At 42.8% G+C, this 27,260-nt stretch overlaps 1 protein-coding gene and 1 pseudogene across 1 annotated transcript; one reads left to right on the forward strand and one right to left on the reverse strand.

Moving 5' to 3' along the window:
• Positions 1–661: 661 nt before the first annotated feature.
• Positions 662–2,997, reverse strand: LOC118472963 (UBP1-associated proteins 1C-like; annotated as a pseudogene).
• Positions 2,998–25,930: 22,933 nt separating this feature from the next.
• Positions 25,931–26,904, forward strand: LOC109941146 (uncharacterized). The gene is made up of 2 exons (XM_020541649.1): positions 25,931–26,272; positions 26,347–26,904. Exons 1-2 carry the CDS (start codon positions 25,931–25,933, stop codon positions 26,902–26,904), a joined length of 900 nt encoding a protein of 299 aa, XP_020397238.1.
• The last annotated feature ends 356 nt before the right edge of the window (positions 26,905–27,260 follow it).

Below are 27,260 nucleotides of genomic sequence, written 5' to 3' on the forward strand. Positions count from 1 at the left end.
GACTCATGCATGCATTCCTTTTTTGCGCGCAGAGACGTGGGCGTGGGTGGTGCAACCGACAGCCTGGTCCAGTCGGTGCGCTGGATTGAACCAGGTGCAGGGATGAGCGACCTGGGCTCCCGTTATACCTGCCCTATATATAGTCAGCTATTAGTTCTCATATGGATGGAGGGCAGCTCCATTGCCCGAGTGGCTTCTGCTTCTTGACAGGTGAGCTTGGGGTGGTCAGCTTCCTTTTCACCCCAGCGGAAGTTCCCTCAGGTGCTGACTGTTTCACAGGAATGTTTGTTTAGACTCCACAGCACTAGTGAGTGATACTGAATCTCAAAACAAAACAAAAACAGAATAAAATTGGGGAGAATAGTGTATGCACTGCCATGGGGTGAATAAAATTAATACATTCTTCATTTATTTCTATTTGATGTCACATTTTTTTAGAATTTGCTCTATAATTTTGGTCAAACTCAAGATACTTGACTCTTCAATAAAGTTAAAAGAATTTATAATTTAAAACGGATTCTAATGCCCAAATACGCTCTTTATTCTTCATCAAATTATTGGCGAGAGGCGATGGCGGGGGGAGGGAGGTTTAGGTGAAGTGTCAAGTAGGTACGTTTAACATGTATAATCAGATGGACACATAGATGTTGCTTGGTTCACATATTTGTAAGAGTAACGGATAACGTTAAACCATGTTTATTGAAATCCAACGTAATCAGATACCACACTAGAAACTAATATCAACCTATTCAAACTTGTTACCGCTATAATCAAGCATTAATCATTACTGTTGACATTTGTGTTATATTTCATGAACCAAACAACATCATATTCTACAGTATGATGAAACCGCATGCTAGCATTTTAAAAAGTCAACTGAAGTCTCTTCAAAATGAAATGACGTGGCTGGCATTTCGCTCCACAGATCACAGCCTCTCCAATCAGCAGTTGCTAAGCTTTGCCAAATGAGCCTTCCCATTACGATGGTGAGCGAGCATCTTTTCGCTATTGCATTGCAGATCGCAGACCTCGCAAAAACTCAGCGACAACCGTTTCTTCGCCTTCAGCGTGTGGTTCTTCCCCCTTCGGTGTTCAGCTAGCGTAGTCTTGCTGTTGCAGTGCAAATTGCAGAGCTTGCAAACATACGTCGTCCTATGTATCCCCTCGTCCACAGAACTTACGGTTTGGCCTCCTCCCCGCAAAGCTTGTACCTTCTGCTGGTGTCCCCTGCTGCTCCAGTGGCTCTCCAGCTGAGATACAGAGTCACATTTGGCCTGACAGATACCGCAACCCCACTCTGACAGATACTGCTTGCCTTCCACCTGTAGAACCAGAAAATTCAGCTGGTGTCTCTTGCCTCTTAGGTGGTTGGCCAAGTCTGACGGACAATTGCACTTGGCTTGGCACAGGCTGCAATTCCATGCTGAAGCAGGGCCGTTGTCCTCTACTCCTCTTCCTGTGTCGCATGATTTGGCTGTGAATTCGGCGACCTATAGCTATAGATCACTGCCATGTTCTTGCATTCTTCCAGCAGGCACTGGATCTATGCTTTGTGCCTTTTGCCTCTCAGGTGGCTCTCCAGGTCTGATCTGCAGGTGCAGTTGGATTGGCAGAACCTGCAGACCCAGGTTAGACGTAGCTTTTCGTCGTATTGACGCACGTCTCCGGGATTCGCAGCAGCAGCCGCCCTCGCTTTGTGACTGTTGGCATTGGTTCTTGGTACCACCAAGGTTGCTACTTTAGACTGGTGTTTGTGCCCTGCACAATGCTGTTGCAAGTGGCCCTCGGTCGGTGCTTCCACCCGGCAGATGTCACACCTCCACTTTAATAAAGGATGCGTCGTCTCCTTAGGCAACCTAGTCTGTTAATTTTACATTCAGTTTGTTAGATGCTGAGAGCTTTGTTTGTATGGTGAAATCAGGACAGGCACTTTTTGCTAGTACTAAATCATTTCTCTAAGCAGTTTTACTAGGCAATAAATGAGAAAGTGTGAAAACCTAGACAGGTAACTTAATAGTAAAATGTTCATATGCACAAATTTGCGAACAAAACAGATATAGAATTAATACCAGATGAGGTAACAACATAGCAAGTTGCTCGCCCGATTGAATTCTTGTTGTTTGAGTGGTGCATTTTCCTGACCTACAACTACAACTGAGTTCTTTGTCTAAGCAGTTTGACTACAGCGTTAGATGAGCAAGTGTTGAAAGTTAAACAGTAAACATACTAGGGAAATCATGATATACTTCACAGATGCTAGAAAAAAAAAGTAAACAAATACTCCACATGGCACAAACGCATAAGAAGAAGAGAATCCAAAAACTCCAGATCAGATGGAAAGGAAAACACCATGTTCTGTTCAATTCACCTCAGTGGGTTCTTGTAGTTTGGTCTCATCAAGTGCTGCATTTTGCCGCCGACCTGCAGCGTTACCAGCACCGCAAGAAGTCTTCAGGCATTCACGGACGAGATATTCGGCAGGCTTCTTGCGGTGAATCAAATTCGATGCCTGAAGGCTTGTTGCGGAATCTTTCTTCTCCTCCATATCGTTGTCCACATCCGCGGCGACAATAAGGTCTGCAGGACCAAACGCTTCTCTGCTGCGCGGCATCTCCTCGAGCTTGACGACGGAGAAGGGCGCCCCTGGGCTGGCACGCTCGGCGTCGGCGGCGCGCAGGGCCATGGCACGCTCTATCCTGGCGAGCTCGGCCAGGATGATCTCCTGGCGAAGTCGGTCCTTCTGGAGCTGTGACAGCAGTGCGTCCCTGATCACCAGCATCGACGAGTCCTCTGCACCAGCGTCGTGCCTGGGAGGATCGGGGAAGCGGCGGTCTCCGGCGGCGAACAACTCCATCGATAAGACGATGGAGTCCTTGTTGCGAGAGCAATCAATGGAGCGCGATAGAGCGAGGAGACGGAGTATGGTTTTGCTGCGATGGTGGAACACCACGGGAAGGCTGAGAGGAGACGCGACTTAAAAGGCCGGGGCGACGCGTATCCGCCGTCCAAAACCGTCACCGTTGCTCGGCTCAAGTGGATGGGCCGCATCGCCTCTTTTCTTCCGTTCGCATCCGCCCGTTCAGTGTCAGCGCCGCCTTGGCAAGGTTCCCCGCCCCGCTTCGTTCGTTGCGTTCCCATGCACACGCGAGACTTGGAAAGCGCTGCTCGTTTTCGCGGCGCCAACGGCACCCACGCGTATAACTCAACAAATATGCGGGCGCCAAACACGCGGGAAAGTACTGTCTGGCGGGCTTCCTGCGGAGGTGCGGCCGATCCGCTACCTGACGAGCATATCTTACTCTGTCTGAATGGTCCGCGATAGCACAGATGTTCTTCTTCTCCGCGAATAACCCTAGAACTTACTCCAGGAGAGATTCCGTCTAGGGGAGAGTTCCAAAGGGTTGCTTCAAGTCGTCAGGCTACCCGGTGCTACTTTAATCAGCGTAGAGTCGAGTGAGATTGTTGTGGAAGACTGAACTAGATCTAACCCAAGGCTAAATTACTCCTACTTTTAGGAATTTGAAAGGTAAAACTAATAAATAGATTTGATTTGATCGATTATGTGGGTTTCAATCGGTCGTAGTCCTTCATCTATATAAAGGATGAGGTCTGGACCCGTTACAAGTCGTGTCCCGAGTTAATCTCGCAGATTTAGCCAACAAATCCCACAAAAAACTCGAAATCCTAACTGATTCTGCGCACGCGCGGATCGTCCGCACAGTCATTTTCTGCACTCAACATATGCCCCTGTCTTTTGGTGGAGGTTGACGAACCAAAAGCATATGAACTAATCCTGATGTAAGTCACCAGCTTTTCAATCCAATATGGTGATCATTCAACAAAGCCCCAATGTATAAAAGCCGTTTCGGATTGCATCTTTTTCGGTCATGACCATTTGATCAATAAATCAAAAGGAATAGAATGGAGGTGCCCCTCAGGCTGAATGGACAAAGGGACTATACAGGTAAGGCCTTGTTCGGTTGGGCTGTAATTGGCCAGTATCGTGGTCTGATCCATGGGTGTTATCCCAGTGTGGATCAAATACCAGCCTGGTACGAAACAGTTGTTCGTTTAGCCCATGCGTGTATGTGAATCCGGTCCAATCCCCGCGAAAACCCTCAATCCCGACCTGGAATCAATCCATGAATCAACAGACATGGAACTCATCCCACAGATAGTGCGCGGGTGTGTAAGCGGTGGCGGCGGCGCGATTCAGAGGCAGTACGACGGCGACGCTAGGCCACTTCCATCATCGGTCGCCCTCCTCGTTAGCGACTTTTTCTCTGTGAGTTTGTCCTCCCCTCCCTTCTTTCCCCTCTCCTGTGTCTGTGTCCTAGGGTTTGGGTTTTTTGCGTGGGATGGCCATGGCCGCACGAAGAGATCGTAGCTCCCTTGTCCCTATTTAAGTGTAACACCCCTGATGTTACGTGAACTAAAACTCTGACATGTCATCATAAGCATTTACATTAACTTGCTTGTTACACTTAGAATGCATTTATTAGGTTAAAATTTTCGATTCAAAAGTGTGATGTGGTGTGTTGAGTATAGGACTTAGGTTGAAAAACTTGCTTGGAATTATGGATAAAAAAATAATTCCTAAACCGAGGACTTGTTGGGAATGAGCTGTATATACTAAAGTTGGATCTTAGACTAGAGAGTAACTTTGTTTTTGATGGATGGATCAAAGGGATGAATCCCTGGAAGAAGCTGAAAAACAGATGAAACTCATTTGAAACCCGAAACTAACCCCAAATGTGGAATTTAAAATCTAGAAGAATTTAGCTAAAAGTCCATATACCAAGGTTGTAGAACTTGGAAAAGTGAACAAATTTCATATCTGGAGAATTCCAAGTTGTGTGGAGAAATTTGGAGTAATTTGCAAAATTTCAGCTTGGGTTCAGTTTGAATTGGGCTGAAAACAGTTTCATATAGCTGTTTTTGGACCCTTATAACTTTTGATCTATGGACTTTTGGTAAGGAGTTGCTATAACAAATTTGTAGAGTAATTGTTGGAGCACAATCCCTTTTAAGTGTACTAGCCCTGAAACTACATGATACCAGGAGCAAAGGTGGTCCAAAGATGGGATGCTAGGTATTGTGTTTTCAGACTTAGCTGAATCATTGCAGCTGAGTTTTAGTGAGATTTGTGCAGTTTTGGAGCTCTCTATTGCTCTATCCATAGGGTTATAGGTTATGATCATTAAAACAAAATTATAAAGCTACATGAGGAGTATAATTTTGATTAAGTCACCTAGCCCTAAAGATATTCGAAACTTGGAGTAAAACTGGTCCAAAATAGAGTTGTCAGAGATTGTCAAATTCAAACTTTTGGAGTAAATTCAGATTCAGAATTTCTGTGTTTGATGCCAACTTTGGGCTGTGGTAGATTGGAGTCCAAAAGGGTTTATCTAACGGTCACTATGTAAAACCTGTAGAGGAACTATTGGAGTATAAATTTTAATAAGCAACTTGCCCCTAAAACCATATGCTACTAGGAGTAAAGATGGTTCAAAGTGGTGTGGGCTGAATTCTGAATTTTCAGATTTAGAATAGTGCCTAAGTCTGAATTTCAGTGATTGTAACAGACTTTGGAGCTTCCTTGTGCATAATCCATAAGGTTTTGAACTATGGTTTCTATAGAGGAGTTGAAGGCCATAAGTTGGGGTACAAATGTATTTAATGGTGATGGATATGATCCTACACAAAAAGTGGAGTAAAACTTGCTCAAAGTTGGACTGCCTTGTGACTGAAACTGAATTTTTCTCAGTTCACTAAAAACTGAAAATTAGTGTTTGGTGCCAGTTTGATGTCCTTTTGTGACTAAATCATGGGGTGTTGAACTAAGAACTATATAGAAAAGTTGGAGCCCATAATACAGAGAATATGTTTTATAAATAGGGGTGGACTTGGTTCTACATAAAAGTGAGAGTAAAACACCTCTAAACTTTCTGTCAGACAAATGTGTGCTGAATTTGGAGTAGCCAGCTGAAACCCAGTTTTAGTACTCTCAACTCTGTTGGTCGACTTAGGACCTTATTAACACAGAGTTTGTGGAGCTTTAGTTAGCAATCATTAAAAGAAAGATGGGGAGTGAAGGCAGTGGAATAGTTCCTAGTAAGGAAGTATGTTGAGTTCAGTTCTTACTTCAGTTGGCTGAATTTAATTTTTTGTGTTTCCACCAAGCTTTGGAGCACTATAACTCTTGATCCATGAGCTTTTGGTCTTGGGATGCTATAGCAAACTTGTAAAGATTTGTTTGGTGAGCAAATGTTATTGACTAAGGTTGGCATGTATTACTTGGGATCGTGAGGATCAAAGGGGTTAATGTTGGGGGTTTCAGTTTGGTGCTCTGTTTGGAGCTCTATTGTGCCAAATCATGGTAATTTTGGACAGAAAACGTTAAAGAAAAATGGAAGAACATATCTAGGAGAACAAACTTATTTAAGCAACGCTAGGCTGGTGCTACATAAAAGTGGGAGTAAAGTGTCTCCAAAGGTTCTCTATCAGACTTGAGAGAGGACTGATTTAGTTGACTGTTGCTAAAAGATTTAGTGAGTTTGGAAGATGTTTGGGGCACTGTAACTTTTGATCTCTGCATTTTTGGTCTTGAACTGCTGCAACAAACTAATAGAGCTATAGTTGGAGAATACTTTTGGTTAACAGAGATGGGCTTGGTACTATACACAATTAGGAATAAAGTACACCTGAACTTCCTCTGTCAGTCAGTGAGTTCAGTTAACTGACAGGAGTGCAGAGTGATGGGGGTAACTTTGGATCGCCACAACTCTTGTTCTATATATTTTCAACCATGAGTTGTTATGCAAAAGAGGAAGAGCTATGCATGGAGAATCACTTTTGTTAAAGGGGAGAGGTCTGTTATTAAGTGAAATTGGGTGATCAAGGCAGCTAAATAGGGAGGTATGCAAGGAGGCAACGTTGGCTGATTCTGTAAATTCAGAGAACGAAACTTGGTTTTCAGTGAGCTATAGCCAACTTCAGAGCCGCATATCTTGTGGTCTACACATTTTGAGTGTTGGACTTTCATAGTAAACCTAAAGAGTGATGGTTGGACAACAAGTTTGTTTAGAAAGGCTTGAGCTACCCTTATTTGAAATAGTGAGAAAAGTGGGGCTAAACAAAGGGGTTCAGTCGGACTTGAGCAGTTCAGTGCACATCAAAAAAATCTGAAGAAAATATCTGCAACAAAAAAAAGATCTCAGTCCACTATTTTCTCTCTAGGAGATTCTAGAAAATATGGCCAACAAATGCAGATTTATCCCGGAGGGGGGGGGGTTAATAAAGATATTTTTTTCTGCTAAGGATAGGACAAAGGTGAAAATTCTAGCTGGTTTTCCTCCTGCCTGACAGCTCAAGTATGTGCTGTCCAATTGGAGTTTGGCCACCACTACTGTTTTCCTGTACTGTGTCTGTACGTGGTAAACATGCAGAAGTATAGTGGTAGATAGGAGTGCTCATTTCCATCTGTTATAGCTCCAGATTGATCACAGCAAGGCCACCTTTTGCTCTGTGCGTTGGATGCTCACAAACTGGGTCACTGGTGCTCTCAGTGATCTCTTAGTTTCTTCACTATGCTTTGTTGTTCCTCAACACCCACAACACTCCCTTGATCTCTCTCCACCATCTGAAAACCCCGGTGTGCTTTAAATCATGTTTGCCATTGCCTGCGACGATCGTGCTCTGGGTGGTCGCTGACCTCCGGTGGTTGGGATAGCGCGGTATGATTTCACGCTTTCAGTGGTGTGTTCTTGTATCTATACCTGTCAATGAAGCTCCCTGAACCAGTCGTTTGATCTTCACTGGTGTAGTTTATTCAGAACACTAGAACGCCACCGTGGACCACCCCATAGTCGACTGGCCTGTTCACGATTTCTCCGGACAAGTTTAAGCGAGCACCATGACCTTAGTATGCTAGAGAAGCTTTCTGTATCCCCAGATTGAGTGTTACTGTGTTAAACTTTTCGATCAACCTCGCCATAGTCCCGGTGCCCGTCACCGCCGTGATCTAAAATGGTTTAGGTCGTTTGAATCCGATTCACTTATGGGACAGGTAGGGTTGAGCTTGGGGTAACACGCGATTGTGTTAAATCTTGCCGGAGAAGGCCGCCAATGACTCGTCGCGAGCGTGCAACCTGACGTCGACCCTGGACTGCCAAAGCGACTATCGGGGACCTGGGTTTGTGAATAAGCAAAAAGGAAAGAACCCCATGCACATGTCCGTGGGTGGTGTAAATAGTGTTCAGAAATTTTTTGGATTTAGTTAGGACGGCGCGGGGCCTCGGTCACGGGCCATGTCTGTCTGTGGTTGGGCCGGCTGAGTGAGTTTGAGCCCGATACTGTTCTGAGTTTTGCCTTTTCTATTAGCTGAGAAATTAGAAATGGTGCCAAAATTTGTAGAAAAAATTCCAAAAATCATGGGACAAATTTTATTGGATGTATAAAATCAAAAGCTCTCTGGTAAAGTTGGTTTTAGTATTTTAGAGCAATTAGAAAATATTAAGTGAATGAAAGGTGTTTTTGGAAGGACTGTTTGGATTTTAGAAATAAAAGTACAATGCCAAAAATTATGGGAATTTTTGAGTAATCTTGTTTTGGATAGTGGAGGGTGTGGTAAAAGTTTGAGGCTATTTGGAAACCATTTGCTATGGAAACCTTATAAGTCCTAAAAATAAATGGTTAATCTCTAATCAAGTGTGGGTTAGTGCTTTGGAAAGGAGATACGTTTATCTAGGGAAGAGATGTAGTTGCTTAAGAAGTTTTAAGCTTTTGGATGAGATATAAGTTGGATTAGTTCTCTAGTTTACCTAAGTGAATTCAAATTGGTCACTTTTATTAAGTGCTAGGTTGTGTAGATGCATGTGTATACTTGTCTTGTGTTTTAGTTTGTGGTATTTATGTTTACCACCTCTCCTTGTGAGAGTTTGCATTCCATATCATTACATAAGCATACATGTATTTGTAATTGACTTGTAGAACACCTAGAAGAAGTGGTGTTTGAAGGAGTCTACTCCAGTGGCTGCTGATCAAGTGAAGGAGCCATCTAACTGGGTATTGGATAGAGGGATCTGAAGCCTCTTCTCTGCAACAAAGGCAAGCCCCAGTGCATTTGCCCCTTTCTTGTATTTTTAAAAGATTTTTATACACTTTAAGTCTAGTGAAATGTGCATTAAGTTTATAGAAGTTGCTTGGAAACTATTGGATGCATTGCCTACCTTGATATCCATACCTTTATAGATACTTTTGATGAAGTATCAAAATATGATTTACAAAAATGCTTATCTCTGCTTAGATCTTGTGGATAGAGGTTGTCCTTTGCGTTAATGCCTAGCTGAGGGGTTATCCTGAGGAAGGATGGCTTCTATCTGCAAGAATATTTTCATTGGGAGCATGGTGGGATCTTACTGCAAAGTTCCCTATAATGTTCTTTTCATCCTAAGGAACACAAAACAATCCTAAGGATGGAAGTACTTAAATCGGGACTTGGGCTAGGAACAGGTGATGCTCCACCCAGGTTAATTAAGGATTGGATGCGTATGTAGGCCTGTATGATCAAGGACTATCTTAACTGGCCACATGCCCTGGATATGGGACAGGGTAAGCTTGAACCCGGCTATTCCATACGTGAAAAGACAACCGCGCACTGGGCGTGGGAGATGGTGGGAGTAGCGTGTACCCTCCTGGCTGGAGGCTGGATGGAGGAGTACTGTGCTCCCGGGTAGCGCGGACCGGTTCACGTTGTGGAGGATCTGTGGGAACGGTTGACATATGCAAGGGTTAAGTGCTACATATGTCGTGTGGTTAGAGATCCTCAGCTGAGTAAATCGATTCGGATCGCCGTTATATCCCTGGAGAGTGGAGACTTGATCGCTGCCCTGCAACCTAAGTCAAGATGTGAACATTATGAATAAAAATGATGTTGTATTGATGAGATGGTGAAATTAGACTAGATGCAACCAGAGTCTATTAATATTTAATCTGGCGTTAAAATATTGAAAGTAAGGACTCACTTTAGTAAGCTATTTCTGCAAAAGTATCTAAGTTGATTCTTGCTAAAGCCTTTTCCTTGATTCCTACTTAACCAGCATATCCTTGAGAGTCATTTTTCCTTAGTCGGGTAAGACTTGCGAAAGTACACTCCGTACTCAGGGTTTTCGAACCCATGTTGGTGTAGGTGATGAGGAGTACTCTATGTGTTCGTGAGGCTGGAGAGCGTTTCCAGTTCTGGAGGAGGACTAGCTAGGTTTATGTATAAGCTTTGGAGGGTTTCTACCTTCCTGCTTTTGTAATAAGTTATGCACTTTGAGTATATCAGGACTTGTAATAAATATTACTCTTTCGAAACATGTAAAACTTGAGTTTTGAAAAGGTAAAGAATGTTTGTAAAGTCTTCCGCTCTTTATCTCCGAAGTGTGTGTATCGAATGTGATTACTGTAATATGCATGTATGGTGGGAGATCCTTGGGATAATGAGTTCAAGTTGTTGGACTCGTGATAGCCTTGTTAAGTTACCTGGTACACGTGCATAGCCATCTGAGGCCATCAAGGCAAGGATTGGTGCACGTGGGCCCGATAACTTGGGAGGGATGCAACAGATTGGTATCGGAGCGATCCCCCATTAGCATGGATATTAAAGTAATCCTTTGATAGACTTCAAAAGGATTTTGAGTCCAAACTATTTTGGAAAAACTTAAGAATCTATGATCGAATCCTGATAGTCGAAGTGCAAATAGTATATGATTAAGTTAAGGACTATAAGGTGGCTTAGTTTAGGATGCTAACCACTAACCCACAACTATAATGCAGTTTTTTGCAGGTACACTAACTAAACAATAGGAAAGTGCGACTAGTATTCAATGACGGAGTGAGTAGGTATGCCACCGCCATAAAACGTGATAGCCACTATATGTTGGCAAGAGTTGCAAGGACGAATAGGACGAGCATGCATCATGTCATACAACTTTAAGTTAAACCCCCTGTGTAGCTATTTTAGTATGTGTTTCATATACCCTGTTCATACATCTTTAGTGAATAGAGTGTATCTATTGCTCTTCTCTATAGATGAATCAACAAGAAGCGCCTACAGGAGTTGGAGAGTTTTTACGAGATTTCGGTGTTCCTATGGTCCTATGGCGACTACTTCAAGAAGTTGGATATACCGAAGCACCCAAGTACCAGTGGTCGCGCACTATTCTTAGAGTACAACCATGGTATGAGGTCGTAGTGCGTATTCCAGAACGTGCTAGAAAGCCATCTTGGCCACAATGGATGTTCCATGCCGAAGGAATGACTCCTTGGGAAGGTGTTGAGGTAGCTGCCTTAGAGGTGTTGACAACCATTTGTTACCAGAAATGGGAAGAAATACAAGCAACGTCTATGAGGTTGTTCCCTGCAGTTGCCTTAAGTGACCCAGTTGTGTATCATCACCAGGCCCGATTAATGGAAAGCATTCCCATTGGGCAGGATTCTGTTGAATCGGCATCTGCTCGGGTTTTGATGGCTGTGCTAGAGTTGCAGCTTACTCGAGGGCACAATCATCAAATGTGGCAGCAGTTATACACTGGGAGTTATGCAGCATTTAAGATGATGGAAATGGCCAAGAATAGGGCTTGTACTCAGGCACAAGAACAGCTTGAAGAAACAAGGATTCAAGCTGAGCGAATTGTTGGACTAGAGCATCAGGTAGCAGAACTGCAGGCACAACACAAAGCGGATCAGGATCACATCAAGGAACTTGAGCATCAGCTGACTAATGCTCATTCAAAATCAAAAGTTTTGAGTCAGCAACAAGAAGAAACTCACTCGTATGCTGTTACTGTTAGGGAAGAACTGAAGGAAACCATGGGCTTCCTAGGTCAGCAGGATCATGTGCTCGAGGAGTTGCATCGTACCTATCCGATGGAATTTCAAACAGTGCAGCGACTGATCAACCATCTGCAACAAACGGTGCATATGCTCCTTAGTGACAGGGAACGCGGAACGACGCCGCGTACCGCGTTCCGGGAACTTCGTCCCGAAACGAGGAACGGGAACGCGCGGAACATATCAAGAAACGGCCGCGGAACGTAGATTTTCAAGGTTAGGAACACGTACCGTGAGGAAGCCGCGCCGCCGCGCTGCCGTCGTCCGACTCCGGTCGCCGCGCTGGGTGATGCGTCGTGCGGTCGTCGCGCTGGGACGCGCTGGGACGTGCTGGGACGCGCTGGGACGATGCCGCGCTGGGTGATGCGTCGTCTGGCGGCCGCGCTGCCGTCGTCCGACCACCGCGTTGGGACCGGCCGCGCGATGGAAGGGGAAGGGAAGCGCTGGGACCAACCGCACGATGGAAGAGGAAGGGAAGCGCTGGGACCGACCGCGCGATGGAAGAGGAAGGTAAGAGGAAGGGGAAGAGGAAGGGAAGAGGAAGGGGGAGAGGAATCAAACCGCGTGGAAGAGGAAGGGGAATCGGCCGCGCTGAAGTCTGGCCGCCCGTGGAAGAGGACCACTCTGTTCGCGCGTCGTCGCTGGAAGAGGAAGCGTAGGGTTAGGGCCGCTCGCCGCGTTGCAGTGGAGAAGAGGAAGAGGAATAGACTGGGATGCCGGCCGCTCGCCGCGTTGCAGTGGTGGAGACGAACAGGAATGGACTGGGAGTGGAGTAGTGGAGACTGCCGGCCGCCGCCGTGTAGGAGGAGGAATGGACTGGGTCACTGGGACTTGGACGCGTACAGGCTACACTGTTATTTAAATAGACTTATAGACCTCCTCACAATATCGCAGTACAGTGCCACAACAGCCCAACTCAAAGTCTGAATACCGCAGTCGCAGACATGGTTTTCGGTTCTTCAAGCAAAAGAAAGCGTGCAGATGAAAAAGAAGATGATGATGTGCAAGTCGTCCAAGATGTGCCTATAGATATCCAAGATGGTGACGCAGACAGCGGTGACGAAGATGGGGCTACGGCTGCGGCTACTGGTATGAGACATCCACTACTAGATGAAATAAATATTATTGGTGTTCCGAGTGGAAAAAATGTTGGTGGAACAAAGGAGTGGCAGTGTAAACATTGCAAGAAATCGTACAAAGGTAGTTTAACTAGAGTTCGTGTTCATTTGCTTGGTCCATTACCTGGTAAAAAGGCACAAATTGCTCGTTGTATGTCATTGCAAAACGATCCCAACAAGAGCAAAGCTTTGCGGGAAAAGGTGAAAGAAGCTGATAGTAAAGGATATCATATGAGATCAACATCAGGGACGTCCACTCCGAATCCGTTGGCAAAATCGTTTGGAGTAGCCCAAAGAGAATCTGTCGATATGGAAATTACCAAATTTTTATGTGCCAACGGTATTCCATTCAATGTGTTGAGGAGCCCTCAATTTTCACAAATGATAATGGCAATAAAAAATGGTCCAAAAGATTATAAAGGTCCGTCGAGTGAAAAGGCAAGGACAACTCTCCTAGATGCATGCAAGAGAAGTGTGGAGACCGACTTAGCACCACTTAAAAGTACATGGTAAGTTCTTAATTTTATTGCCTTTTCATTGTATGGTTTTGTCCCAAAAACTCACTTTTAATCATGCATTAGGTTGACACAAGGTGTTTCGGTTGTGTCCGATGGATGGACGGATATTAAAAACAAGCCCCTAATCAATGTGATTGCGTCAAACAGTCGAGGTTCATGTTTCTTATATGCAGAAGATTTCTCTGGAGTTGAAAAAACAGGTGAAGCTATTGCACAATATCTCTTGAAGGCTATTGATGAAATTGGACCAGGAAATGTCCTTCAAGTGGTAACGGACAATGCTGCTAATTGCAAAGCAGCTGGAAAGGAAATTGAAAAAGTAAGTCACATATTTTGTCCTTCAAGTGTTTTTTATCTTGGATTTTCTCTAATCATATTTTGTTTGATTACAGGTGCATAAGCACATTTTTTGGGCCCCATGCGTTGTTCACACGCTAAACCTTATATTCAAGGATTTTGTTGTGAAATTTCCATGGATGCTTGACACATATAAGACTGGAAAAGCAATTGTCAAGTTTTTTCAGAATCATTGCCATTGTTTGGCAATGTTTAGAACCAACTCTCGTTTGGACCTACTTAAGGTGAAAAAAACTCGATTTGCTTCACATTACATTTTGCTTCAAAGACTCATAACATATAGAGAAGCACTTGCCACCACAGTAGTCACAAGGCAGTGGAAAGATTGGATAAATACTTGCACTAATGACGTGAAGCACCAAGCAAGGGTCATTGTCCTAACAATAAATGATGACAGCTTTTGGATGGAAGCTGAAAATATAATTGCTATCACAGAGCCAATATACTCCGTATTAAGGTTTAGTGATGGAGAAGGTCCAAAGATGGGAGAAATCTATGAGAGAATGGATTGCATGGTTGGTGAAATAAAAGATATAATGACAAAAGATGATAACCCGCATAAAGATGATTTTGTTGAGGTTGAAAGTATTGTTATGCGCCGTTGGGAGAAGATGAATCTCCCCCTTCATTGCTTAGCATATGCCTTATGCCCAAAATTTTATCATCAACAATACCTCAACACCCCAGCTCCTGGTGGCACCATAAGGCAAGCTCCTAATACAGATAAGGAGGTTATGACTAATGTGCTTGAAGCTTTTAGTAAAATTGCAGATTCTTCAAGGGAACAACAAGTTTTGAGGGAGCAATTTAATACTTTTATTATGAAGAAGGGAATGTTTGCGCTGCCACCTGTTCAATTGGATGCATTTACCATGGAGCCGATTGAATGGTGGGTAAGTTATGGTTCTGAGACTCCAGATTTAGCTGAGGTTGCAAAAAAAGTTTTATCTCAACCCATCAGCAGTTCATCGGCCGAGAGAATTTGGAGCACATTCAGCCATATCCATAACACCAAGCGCAATAGGATGAACACTACCACTGCAGATAAATTAGTCTTCATCCACTCCAATTTGCGACTTTTGTCAAGATCAACAGATGGCTACAAACATGGCGCACATGCTAAATGGGACATTGATCCAGAAGACTCTTCTATCTAGGCTTTGCAAGAAAGTGATTATCGTTACCGTTATATATATATATATAAGCTAAGACACTATGACTTATCATTATCGGGATCCCATCATTATCAGTTATATATACATATATTATATATTATGTATGTGTCATTGCTTGTTTTAATTACGCATCGTTCCCTGTTCCATTACAATCGTTCCCTAACTTCGTTCCTAAATCGTTGGGAACACGTTCCACGCATCGAATGAACGTCGATCAGCTGTATACCCCTCAACGTTCCATGTTGCTTTAACAGACGTACCGCGTTCCTCGTTCCCGTTCCTCGTTCCCAACGTTCCGGGAACCTTGTCACTAAGATATGCTCAATGTTGCCTTTTATTCTGCCCCAACACCAACGGACTAAAAGGTACCTATGGAGCATGGAAACAGACATCTGGCAGATGTGATAACCGGAGAAGATATAGCAGGCAACTTAATCCTCGTTAGGCAATATACCTATGTAAATTAGTTTTGAAAGGTAGATGTAAGGTAGACCCATATGGCAATGTTAGCTAGTAAAAACAGGTTAAACTTTGTTGTAAAGAGTTTTTCCTGTTTCATCTGGATCAGGTAACTTGTGAGTTTGCCTATGGCTATGATGTAAAAAAAGAACTGCCTGTTTCAGAGGCAACTGTTAATATCTATAGTCGTTTGTCGAATTCCAAGAGTTAAAATGGCTATTCCTTTGGATATTCCCTGTGAATGCACGTGTATGGATAAATGACTTGGCACACGCTGGTACCATAATTTCTGGTTGTGTTTCGTGATGAGATGGTACCATCATGATTTCCCATGTGAGTCTGTTGAACAAGAAATGGAAAATTGGATAAACGTTATCCAAAGCAAATTAGATGCAACATCTTGAGTAAAACACACAGAAAGAGATTTATCGTCGAGTCATCATTGGAAGTTCGCAGCATCGGAGACGAGTGCAAATGTCGAGCGACATCGTGGTTAACTCATGGTTAAGCGAAACAGAACACCTCCCCTGCCTTGTAAGAGAAATTAGGAAATAAGTCAGTGACGTGTTTCCTTTTCCATTACTAAGTCTAGATTTTTAAATCTCGGGACGAGATTTCTTTTAGGGGGAAGGCTGTAACACCCCTGGTGTTACGTGAACTAAAACTCTGACATGTCATCATAAGCATTTACATTAACTTGCTTGTTACACTTAGAATGCATTTATTAGGTTAAAATTTTCGATTCAAAAGTGTGATGTGGTGTGTTGAGTATAGGACTTAGGTTGAAAAACTTGCTTGGAATTATGGATAAAAAAATAATTCCTAAACCGAGGACTTGTTGGGAATGAGCTGTATATACTAAAGTTGGATCTTAGACTAGAGAGTAACTTTGTTTTTGATCGATGGATCAAAGGGATGAATCCCTGGAAGAAGCTGAAAAACATATGAAACTCATTTGAAACCCGAAACTAACCCCAAATGTGGAATTTAAAATCTAGAAGAACTTAGCTAAAAGTCCATATACCAAGGTTGTAGAACTTGGAAAAGTGAACAAATTTCATATCTGGAGAATTCCAAGTTGTGTGGAGAAATTTGGAGTAATTTACAAATTTCAGCTTGGGTTCAGTTTGAATTGGGCTGAAAACAGTTTCATATAGCTGTTTTTGGACCCTTATAACTTTTGATCTATGGACTTTTGGTAAGGAGTTGGTATAACAAATTTGTAGAGTAATTGTTGGAGCACAATCCCTTTTAAGTGTACTAGCCCTGAAACTACATGATACCAGGAGCAAAGGTGGTCCAAAGATGGGATGCTAGGTATTGTGTTTTCAGACTCAGCTGAATCATTGCAGCTGAGTTTTAGTGAGATTTGTGCAGTTTTGGAGCTCTCTATTGCTCTATCCATAGGGTTATAGGTTATGATCATTAAAACAAAATTATAAAGCTACATGAGGAGTATAATTTTGATTAAGTCACCTAGCCCTAAAGATATTCGAAACTTGGAGTAAAACTGGTCCAAAATAGAGCTGTCAGAGATTGTCAAATTCAAACTTTTGGATTAAATTCAGATTCAGAATTTCTGTGTTTGATGCCAACTTTGGGCTGTGGTAGATTGGAGTCCAAAAGGGTTTAGCTAACGGTCACTATGTAAAACCTGTAGAGGAACTATTGGAGTATAAATTTTAATAAGCAACTTGCCCCTAAAACCATATGCTACTAGGAGTAAAGGTGGTTCAAAGTGGTGTGGGCTGAATTCTGAATTTTCAGATTTAGAATAGCGCCTAAGTCTGAATTTCAGTGATTGTAATAGACTTTGGAGCTTCCTTGTGCATAATCCATAAGGTTTTGAACTATGGTTTCTATAGAGGAGTTGAAGGCCATAAGTTGGGGTACAAATGTATTTAATGGTGATGGATATGATCCTACACAAAAAGTGGAGTAAAACTTGCTCAAAGTTGGACTGCCTTGTGACTGAAACTGAATTTTTCTCAGTTCACTAAAAACTGAAAATTAGTGTTTGGTGCCAGTTTGATGTCCTTTTGTGACTAAATCATGGGGTGTTGAACTAAGAACTATATAGAAAAGTTGGAGCCCATAATACAGAGAATATGTTTTATAAATAGGGGTGGACTTGGTTCTACATAAAAGTGAGAGTAAAACACCTCTAAACTTTCTGTCAGACAAATGTGTGCTGAATTTGGAGTAGCCAGCTGAAACCCAGTTTTAGTACTCTCAACTCTGTTGGTCGACTTAGGACCTTATTAACACAGAGTTTGTGGAGCTTTAGTTAGCAATCATTAAAAGAAAGATGGGGAGTGAAGGCAGTGGAATAGTTCCTAGTAAGGAAGTATGTTGAGTTCAGTTCTTACTTCAGTTGGCTGAATTTAATTTTTTGTGTTTCCACCAAGCTTTGGAGCACTATAACTCTTGATCCATGAGCTTTTGGTCTTGGGATGCTATAGCAAACTTGTAAAGATTTGTTTGGTGAGCAAATGTTATTGACTAAGGTTGGCATGTATTACTTGGGATCGTGAGGATCAAAGGGGTTAATGTTGGGGGTTTCAGTTTGGTGCTCTGTTTGGAGCTCTATTGTGCCAAATCATGGTAATTTTGGACAGAAAACGTTAAAGAAAAATGGAAGAACATATCTAGGAGAACAAACTTATTTAAGCAACGCTAGGCTGGTGCTACATAAAAGCGGGAGTAAAGTGTCTCCAAAGGTTCTCTATCAGACTTGAGAGAGGACTGATTGAGTTGACTGTTGCTAAAAGATTTAGTGAGTTTGGAAGATGTTTGGGGCACTGTAACTTTTGATCCCTGCATTTTTGGTCTTGAACTGCTGCAACAAACTAATAGAGCTATAGTTGGAGAATACTTTTGGTTAACAGAGATGGGCTTGGTACTATACACAATTAGGAATAAAGTACACCTGAACTTCCTCTGTCAGTCAGTGAGTTCAGTTAACTGACAGGAGTGCAGAGTGATGGGGGTAACTTTGGATCGCCACAACTCTTGTTCTATATATTTTCAACCATGAGTTGTTATGCAAAAGAGGAAGAGCTATGCATGGAGAATCACTTTTGTTAAATGGGAGAGGTCTGTTATTAAGTGAAATTGGGTGATCAAGGCAGCTAAATAGGGAGGTATGCAAGGAGGCAACGTTGGCTGATTCTGTAAATTCAGAGAACGGAACTTGGTTTTCAGTGAGCTATAGCCAACTTCAGAGCCGCATATCTTGTGGTCTACACATTTTGAGTGTTGGACTTTCATAGTAAACCTAAAGAGTGATGGTTGGACAACAAGTTTGTTTAGAAAGGCTTGAGCTACCCTTATTTGAAATAGTGAGAAAAGTGGGGCTAAACAAAGGGGTTCAGTCGGACTTGAGCAGTTCAGTGCACATCAAAAAAATCTGAAGAAAATATCTACAACAAAAAAAAGATCTCAGTCCACTGTTTTCTCTCTAGGAGATTCTAGAAAATATGGCCAACAAATGCAGATTTATCCCGGAGGGGGGGGTTAATAAAGATATTTTTTTTCTGCTAAGGATAGGACAAAGGTGAAAATTCTAGCTGGTTTTCCTCCTGCCTGACAGCTCAAGTATGTGCTGTCCAATTGGAGTTTGGCCACCACTACTGTTTTCCTGTACTGTGTCTGTACGTGGTAAACATGCAGAAGTATAGTGGTAGATAGGAGTGCTCATTTCCTTCTGTTATAGCTCCAGATTGATCACAGCAAGGCCACCTTTTGCTCTGTGCGTTGGATGCTCACAAACTGGGTCACTGGTGCTCTCAGTGATCTCTTAGTTTCTTCACTATGCTTTGTTGTTCCTCAACACCCACAACACTCCCTTGATCTCTCTCCACCATCTAAAAACCCCGTGTGCTTTAAATCATGTTTGCCATTGCCTGCGGCGATCGTGCTTTGGGTGGTCGCTGACCTCCGGTGGTTGGGATAGCGCGGTATGATTTCACGCTTTCAGTGGTGTGTTCTTGTATCTATACCTGTCAGTGAAGCTCCCTGAACCAGTCGTTTGATCTTCACTGGTGTAGTTTATTCAGAACACTAGAACGCCACCGTGGACCACCCCATAGTCGACTGGCCTGTTCACGATTTCTCCGGACAAGTTTAAGCGAGCACCATGACCTTAGTATGCTAGAGAAGCTTTCTGTATCCCCAGATTGAGTGTTACTGTGTTAAACTTTTAGATCAACCTCGCCATAGTCCCGGTGCCCGTCACCGCCGTGATCTAAAATGGTTTAGGTCGTTTGAATCCGATTCACTTATGGGACAGGTAGGGTTGAGCTTGGGGTAACACGCGATTGTGTTAAATCTTGCCGGAGAAGGCCGCCAATGACTCGTCGCGAGCGTGCAACCTGACGTCAACCCCGGACTGCCAGAGCGACTATCGGGCACCTTGGTTTGTGAATAAGCAAAAAGGAAAGAACCCCCATGCACATGTCCGTGGGTGGTGTAAATAGTGTTCAGAAAATTTTTGGATTTAGTTAGGACGGCACGGGGCCTCGGTCACGGGCCATGTCTGTCTGTGGTTGGGCCGGCTGAGTGAGTTTGAGCCCGATACTGTTCTGAGTTTTGCCTTTTCTATTAGCTGAGAAATTAGAAATGGTGCCAAAATTTGTAGAAAATTCCAAAAATCATGGGTCAAATTTTATTGGATGTATAAAATCAAAAGCTCTCTGGTAAAGTTGGTTTTAGTATTTTAGAGCAATTAGAAAATATTAAGTGAATGAAAGGTGTTTTTGGAAGGACTGTTTGGATTTTAGAAATAAAAGTACAATGCCAAAAATTATGGGAATTTTTGAGTAATCTTGTTTTGGATAGTGGAGGGTGTGGTAAAAGTTTGAGGCTATTTGGAAACCATTTTCTATGGAAACCTTGTAAGTCCTAAAAATAAATGGTTAATCTCTAATCAAGTGTGGGTTAGTGCTTTGGAAAGGAGATAAGTTTATCTAGGGAAGAGATGTAGTTGCTTAAGAAGTTTTAAGCTTTTGGATGAGATATAAGTTGGATTAGTTCTCTAGTTTACCTAAGTGAATTCAAATTGGTCACTTTTATTAAGTGCTAGGTTGTGTAGATGCATGTGTATACTTGTCTTGTGTTTTAGTTTGTGGTATTTATGTTTACCACCTCTCCTTGTGAGAGTTTGCATTCCATATCATTACATAAGCATACATGTATTTGTAATTGACTTGTAGAACACCTAGAAGTGGTGTTTGAAGGAGTCTACTCCAGTGGCTGCTGATCAAGTGAAGGAGCCATCTAACTGGGTATTGGATAGAGGGATCTGAAGCCTCTTCTCTGCAACAAAGGCAAGCCCCGGTGCATTTGCCCCTTTCTTGTATTTTTAAAAGATTTTTATACACTTTAAGTCTAGTGAAATGTGCATTAAGTTTATAGAAGTTGCTTGGAAACTATTGGATGCATTGCCTACCTTGATATCCATACCTTTATAGATACTTTTGATGAAGTATCAAAATATGATTTACAAAAATGCTTATCTCTGCTTAGATCTTGTGGATAGAGGTTGTCCTTTGCGTTAATGCCTAGCTCAGGGGTTATCCTGAGGAAGGATGGCTTCTACCTGCAAGAATATTTTCATTGGGAGCATGGTGGGATTTTACTGCAAAGTTCCCTATAATGCTCTTTTCATCCTAAGGAACACAAAACAATCCTAAGGATGGAAGTACTTAAATCGGGACTTGGGCTAGGAACAGGTGATGCTCCACCCAGGTTAATTAAGGATTGGATGCGTATGTAGGCCTGTATGATCAAGGACTATCTTAACTGGCCACATGCCCTGGATATGGGACAGGGTAAGCTTGAACCCGGCTATTCCATACGTGAAAAGACAACCGCGCACTGGGCGTGGGAGATGGTGGGAGTAGCGTGTACCCTCCTGGCTGGAGGCTGGATGGAGGAGTACTGTGCTCCCGGGTAGCGCGGACCGGTTCACGTTGCAGAGGATCTATGGGAACGGTTGACATATGCAAGGGTTAAGTGCTACATATGTCGTGTGGTTAGAGATCCTCAGCTGAGTAAATCGATTCGGATCGCCGTTCTATCCCCGGAGAGTGGAGACTTGATCGCTGCCCTGCAACCTAAGTCAGGATGTGAACATTATGAATAAAAATAATGTTGTATTGATGAGATGGTGAAATTAGACTAGATGCAACCAGAGTCTATTAATATTTAATCTGGCGTTAAAATATTGAAAGTAAGGACTCACTTTAGTAAGCTATTTCTGCAAAAGTATCTAAGTTGATTCTTGCTAAAGCCTTTTCCTTGATTCCTACTTAACCAGTATATCCTTGAGAGTCATTTTTCCTTAGTCGGGTAAGACTTGCGAAAGTACACTCCGTACTCAGGGTTTTCGAACCCATGTTGTTGTAGGTGATGAGGAGTACTCTATGTGTTCGTGAGGCTGGAGAGCGTTTCCAGTTCTGGAGGAGGACTAGCTAGGTTTATGTATAAGCTTTGGAGGGTTTCTACCTTCCTGCTTTTGTAATAAGTTATGCACTTTGAGTATATCAGGACTTGTAATAAATACTACTCTTTCGAAACATGTAAAACTTGAGTTTTGAAAAGGTAAAGAATGTTTGTAAAGTCTTCCGCTCTTTATCTCCGAAGTGTGTGTATCGAATGTGGTTACTGTAATATGCATGTATGGTGGGAGATCCTTGGGATAATGAGTTCAAGTTGTTGGACTCCTGATAGCCTTGTTAAGTTACCTGGTACACGTGCATAGCCATCTGAGGCCATCAAGGCAAGGATTGGTGCACGTGGGCCCGATAACTTGGGAGGGCTGCCACATTAAGCGTGTCGGATGGCGTTCGGCAGGGCGGAGCGACCGTCAGTGAGGTCGAGGAGAAGGGCCTGGGTTGGGCGGCTTGGCTGCCGAACCTATATTGTGTGGCTGTCGAACCTTTACGGCGTGGTTTAGTTTCTAAAAGTCGAGAAGGGCCTAGGTTGGGAGACTTTTCATGCATATGGACTATAATGTCTCCTAGTGTGGATATCCCATATTCTTTTCAATTCAGGTCGGTTGCTCCCCTAGAGTAGTACAACGCTGCATCTCTCAGGGTACACTACTGTCAAAATCCAAAAGCAAGAAAAGTTCATCATTTGATGTTGTTGTCTCCGGTTAGCTAGCTTTCAAAATTTCAAGCCCGCTGTTTTGCATGCATGCTACCTTGTGCTTTCATAAAACAATATTGGCACTTTTGGGGAGTAATATATCTTGTTGAATAAATTATTGAAGGTAATTTGATGTTCAAATAGTTACTTTCAAAAAGGTTATGTCATTATGTTCCAAATAGCAAGTATAAATATTTGAATTATGAGTTCAGAGAGATGATTTGTACTTGCCTTGTTGTAGATCAGTAAACTTGTAATCCAGACATAGACGATAAATTTATGAAAAAGGTTGATAAACACTTGCCAGAAACTGCTAATATCAGACATTACTAATCAGGCTGCAATTTCTGCAATTGAACCAGTTAGTAATTCCTGCAGAACCGGTTAGTAAATTTCTACATTTTTTGTAATTTCTGCTAAGCTTAGAAATTTCTACAAAGAAACAACATGTTGTACTTTTAGGTGCAAAGAAACGACATGTTGCAAGACTTTTGAAAAAGGTAAATTGGAACTGAATGGCCTGGTAAATTAAGATGGACATTTATTTCAGACAATGTAATCTATCAATTATGTTATCCAGCATTTGCTGTTGATATGTAGTTCATTACATTTTTTGGTGTTTATTGTGCAGTTACAAGTACATGCAAAAATGACACTCCTAATCTGAAATGCAAGTTGATACACTAATTATGTGCTGATTGAAATCAAATATTTCCTTGGTGGCCAAGCCTAATAGTATTGTTGAATTGTGGAGTTCTGAATAATCATAGCATGAGTATATGGATCACACGTTGTTATTAGCTGATGAATAACTTGACGCCTTACCATTATGTCAAATTGCCTTATGTGCTTTGTGCAAAAAAAGATAAGAAGTTTGATAGCCAACTTGTTTTTCTATCATTTTTTCCTTTTTAATCTGACCGGTCAGTTGCCTGTAAGTGGGACGTGGGAGGCTTATACTGGCAATGTACTTATATGTAATTCTGATTCTCTTTACTATGAACAGGATACGCGTTCGAAGAAATTGTTATAGGGTTCAAGACCATCCGGTTATGCAAGTGGTGTTCTCTTACCGTCTGTTTGGTTCCCTGTGTATGCGTGTGCATGGCCCATGGGATGCAGAATAACTCGGGCCCGTGTTGTTTGGTTACCTGGACGGAGATTTGAGCCAGGCCCGGTGAGTGCAAGACACCGGCCTCGGCCAGGCCCGGCACATACGGCCATTTTCCGCGTCGCTCGGGATCCAGGCTGCGCTCGTTCACCGCACTCGCCCCTCCTCGCATCCGCTCGCGCAGCGGAGACCGGAGGGCGGACGAACCCCCGCGTGCTAGGGTTTGCCGAGCTCTCGCGTCTCCTCTCCCCCTCGAGCTCTCCGTCGAGGTCCCCCTCCCCCCCGCGAGCAAGGCTCCACTCGTTCCTGTCCTCGCGAGCTCGCGCTAGGGTTTCTCTCCTGGAGCTCGCGCAGCCGACGCCTCGCCTGGAGCTCGCACAGCCGCCTCGCCTCGCCTGGAGCTCCCGTAGCCGCCGCTGTTGAGGTCAGATCTGCCTTCTCCTCTCACCCTCCAGCTCTCCCTCTCCCGTCTCCTCTCCCCGGTCCTCTCCCCGCTCCAAACACTGGGCCGGTCGATCGTCTGCTGCACCCCCTTGCGGTCACGGGTCTCGTCTTCTCTGTCTCTCGCGCACGGATCTCACTCTCCGACGCTAGGTGCACTTGCTCCTGGTACTACCAGGTAACGATGTCTGGCATCTCCCTTGCCCTCCTCCTGGCCAAAAGATCTTCGTTTGATTTATGCGGCACTATTGGTAATGAGGTTTGATTTTGTTAGATCTGAGAATGTTTTGAGTACTATTGGTAGTTCTTGGTTGTGTAGATCATGGTTTTGTGATATTTATGTTGTACTATGCCATGTTTTCTTAGATCTAGTATAGCTTCATGTTCATGTTCTTATCTGGTATAGCTTGATGTTCTTATCGTTGCTTGCTTCACGTTTTCTTAGATATGGTTAAGCCTAGCCTGCATTAATCAGACATTTCCCCATAAAAGATGTTGCTTGCTTCACGTTTTATTATGCAATGTTGTCTTTGTTAGATCTGGATATCTGGTATAACTTAAAAGTGCAAGATGTGCAAGATGTGGGTCTGAATTAAGACATAATTAACTTTGTTGATCTGGTATACTTTATCTGGTCTCGCAGCTTTACTTGTGTCATAGATCTGGTATTTATGCGCTAGGATTCTTGTGTATTCTGTTACTTTGTTCTAAACTATTCTTTGTAAATTGTTCTCATAATTAACTTTGTTTTATGTGTATAGCTTCATGTTGATCTGGTATACTTTATTTGGTCTCGCAGCTTTACTTGTGTCCTAAACTGCTCTCATATTCTGTTACTTTTATAATTTGTTTCCTCTGTTCTTTGTAAACTGCTCTCATATTCTGTTACTTTTATAATTTGTTTCCTCTGTTCTTTGTAAACTGCTCTCATATTCTGTTACTTTTATAATTTGTTTCCTCTGTTCTTTGTAAACTGCTCTCATATTCTGTTACTTTTATAATTTGTTTCCTCTGTTCTTGGTATTCCCTAATATATGATCTATGATGTTAGGTAAATTTTACCTTGTGGATGCTGGTTATGCTGTCAGGCCTGGGTTTTTACCCCCTTAACCGTGCCACACGGTACCACTTGAGTGAATATGGGGGGAGGAATCCACAGAACCCAAAAGAGCTCTTCAACCTTAGACATTCATCACTAAGGGTGACAATAGAGAGGGCCTTCGGTGCTTTGAAGAACAGATTCAAAATATTATACAACAAACCTTTCCATCCATACAAGACACAAGTAAAGCTAGTTCTAGCCTGTTGTATCCTCCACAACTGGATTCTTCGTCATGGGAATGATGAACATATTCCACTAGAAGACACATGGGCTGCAAATCAAGTTCATGAGGGAGCTCCCCTTGACCTTGTCATGGACAATGCTGCCTGGTCTGCTACCAGGGACAATTGGGCTCAACAGATGTGGCAAAATAGGGGATAGTGGTCATTATGTACTGTGCTAAGTTGCTCATAGATGATGAACATTGTCACTTTCTATAAGATCTAGTTCCATGCTGAGAACATTGTCTATTAGCAATGATGATTACTACTTTCCTACTTTACTATTTCTACTTTCCTATGCTGAGAACATTGTCTATGATCACTACTATTTCTACTTCTACTTTCCTATGCTGAGAATATCTATATGTCTTCCCCCCTAATCTTTTACTTGTTCCAGCTATGGCTGACATGGTGTCTGGGGTTGGTAGCCAGGGGGCTAGGCCTGCTCTTAGGTGGAGTGCAGCAATGTCTGGGTTTGTTCTACGCCGTTTTGTTGACTTGATAGGTACTGGGGTTAGGACTGACAAGGGTTTTAAGGAAATCCACCTTAACTCTGTTGCTAAAAATGTCTCTGAGTTCTGTGGCCAAGAAGTAACAGGCCAACAAGTGTACAATCACCTTCGTAAGTGGAGGTCTAGGTGGGTCAAAGTTTGCAAACTAAAGGACATTAGTGGCGCTCTTTGGGATGAGGATACCTTTGTCATAAGCTTAGAAGAGGGTCATTATGCTGCTTACATCAAGGTTAGGACCAACACCTTCCATTTCTCTAATTTGGTCTAACTTGAAATTGCTAACTTGAGTTGCTAACTCAATAGGATCACCCAAAAGATGCTGATTACCTCAATAGGCCCATAGAGAACTATATGGCTATGCAAATCATTTTTGGAAGTGGGGTTGCCACTGGTAGGTTTGCAATGGGTTCAAATGAGCCTTTGGGCAAGCCAAGTGACATTGTTGACATCTTAGATGATGGCATTGAAGTGACCTCAGAGTTTGTTGATGCTTCCAATCTAACTGGCAAGGGAAAGACTGTTGATAAGGGTACCCCTGGTGACTCCATTGATACCAAGCCTATGTCCAACTTAGGGAAGAGGAAGAGGTACATGACTGATGAAGATGTTGCTGTGTTCAATGGGATGAAAGAGGCTGTATCTGATGTTGCTGCTGCTGTCCGTGAAAGCATCCATGCTGAAGCAGCACCTGGGATCTACAATGCTGTAATCAACTGTCCTGGGTTCTCTAGGGAGGCTCTCATGTATGCCCTAAACCACATGATGGAGCACAAGGCCACCTCCCTGGTGTTCCTGGACATGACTCCTGATGATCGTGACCTATGGCTCAAGACTTTCCTAGCCAAGCACTACCACAACTGATCTGATCTGTCTATCCTATTCCTATATAATGCTTAAGAACAGATATGCTACACTTGCTCGGATCTGTATGTCCTTTTATGCTGTTTAAGAACAAATAATGATGTTTCTATCTGTTTAAGAACAGATATGCTTAAGAACAGATATGCTACATTTTCATAGAATAATGATGTTTCCCTGAGTTCTATGGATTAACTTGAGTTCTATGGATTTCCTTATTTGAGAACAGATATGCTACACTTGAATAGAACAATGATGTTTTTCTGAGTTAGATTAACCTGAGTTCTATGCATTTCCTTATTTGAGAAGAGATATGCTACACTTGTATAGAACAATGATGTTTCTTGAGTTCTATGCAT

This window comes from Zea mays, chromosome 7 (genome assembly GCF_902167145.1).
Source record: "Zea mays cultivar B73 chromosome 7, Zm-B73-REFERENCE-NAM-5.0, whole genome shotgun sequence".
Classification (NCBI taxonomy): domain Eukaryota; kingdom Viridiplantae; phylum Streptophyta; class Magnoliopsida; order Poales; family Poaceae; genus Zea; species Zea mays.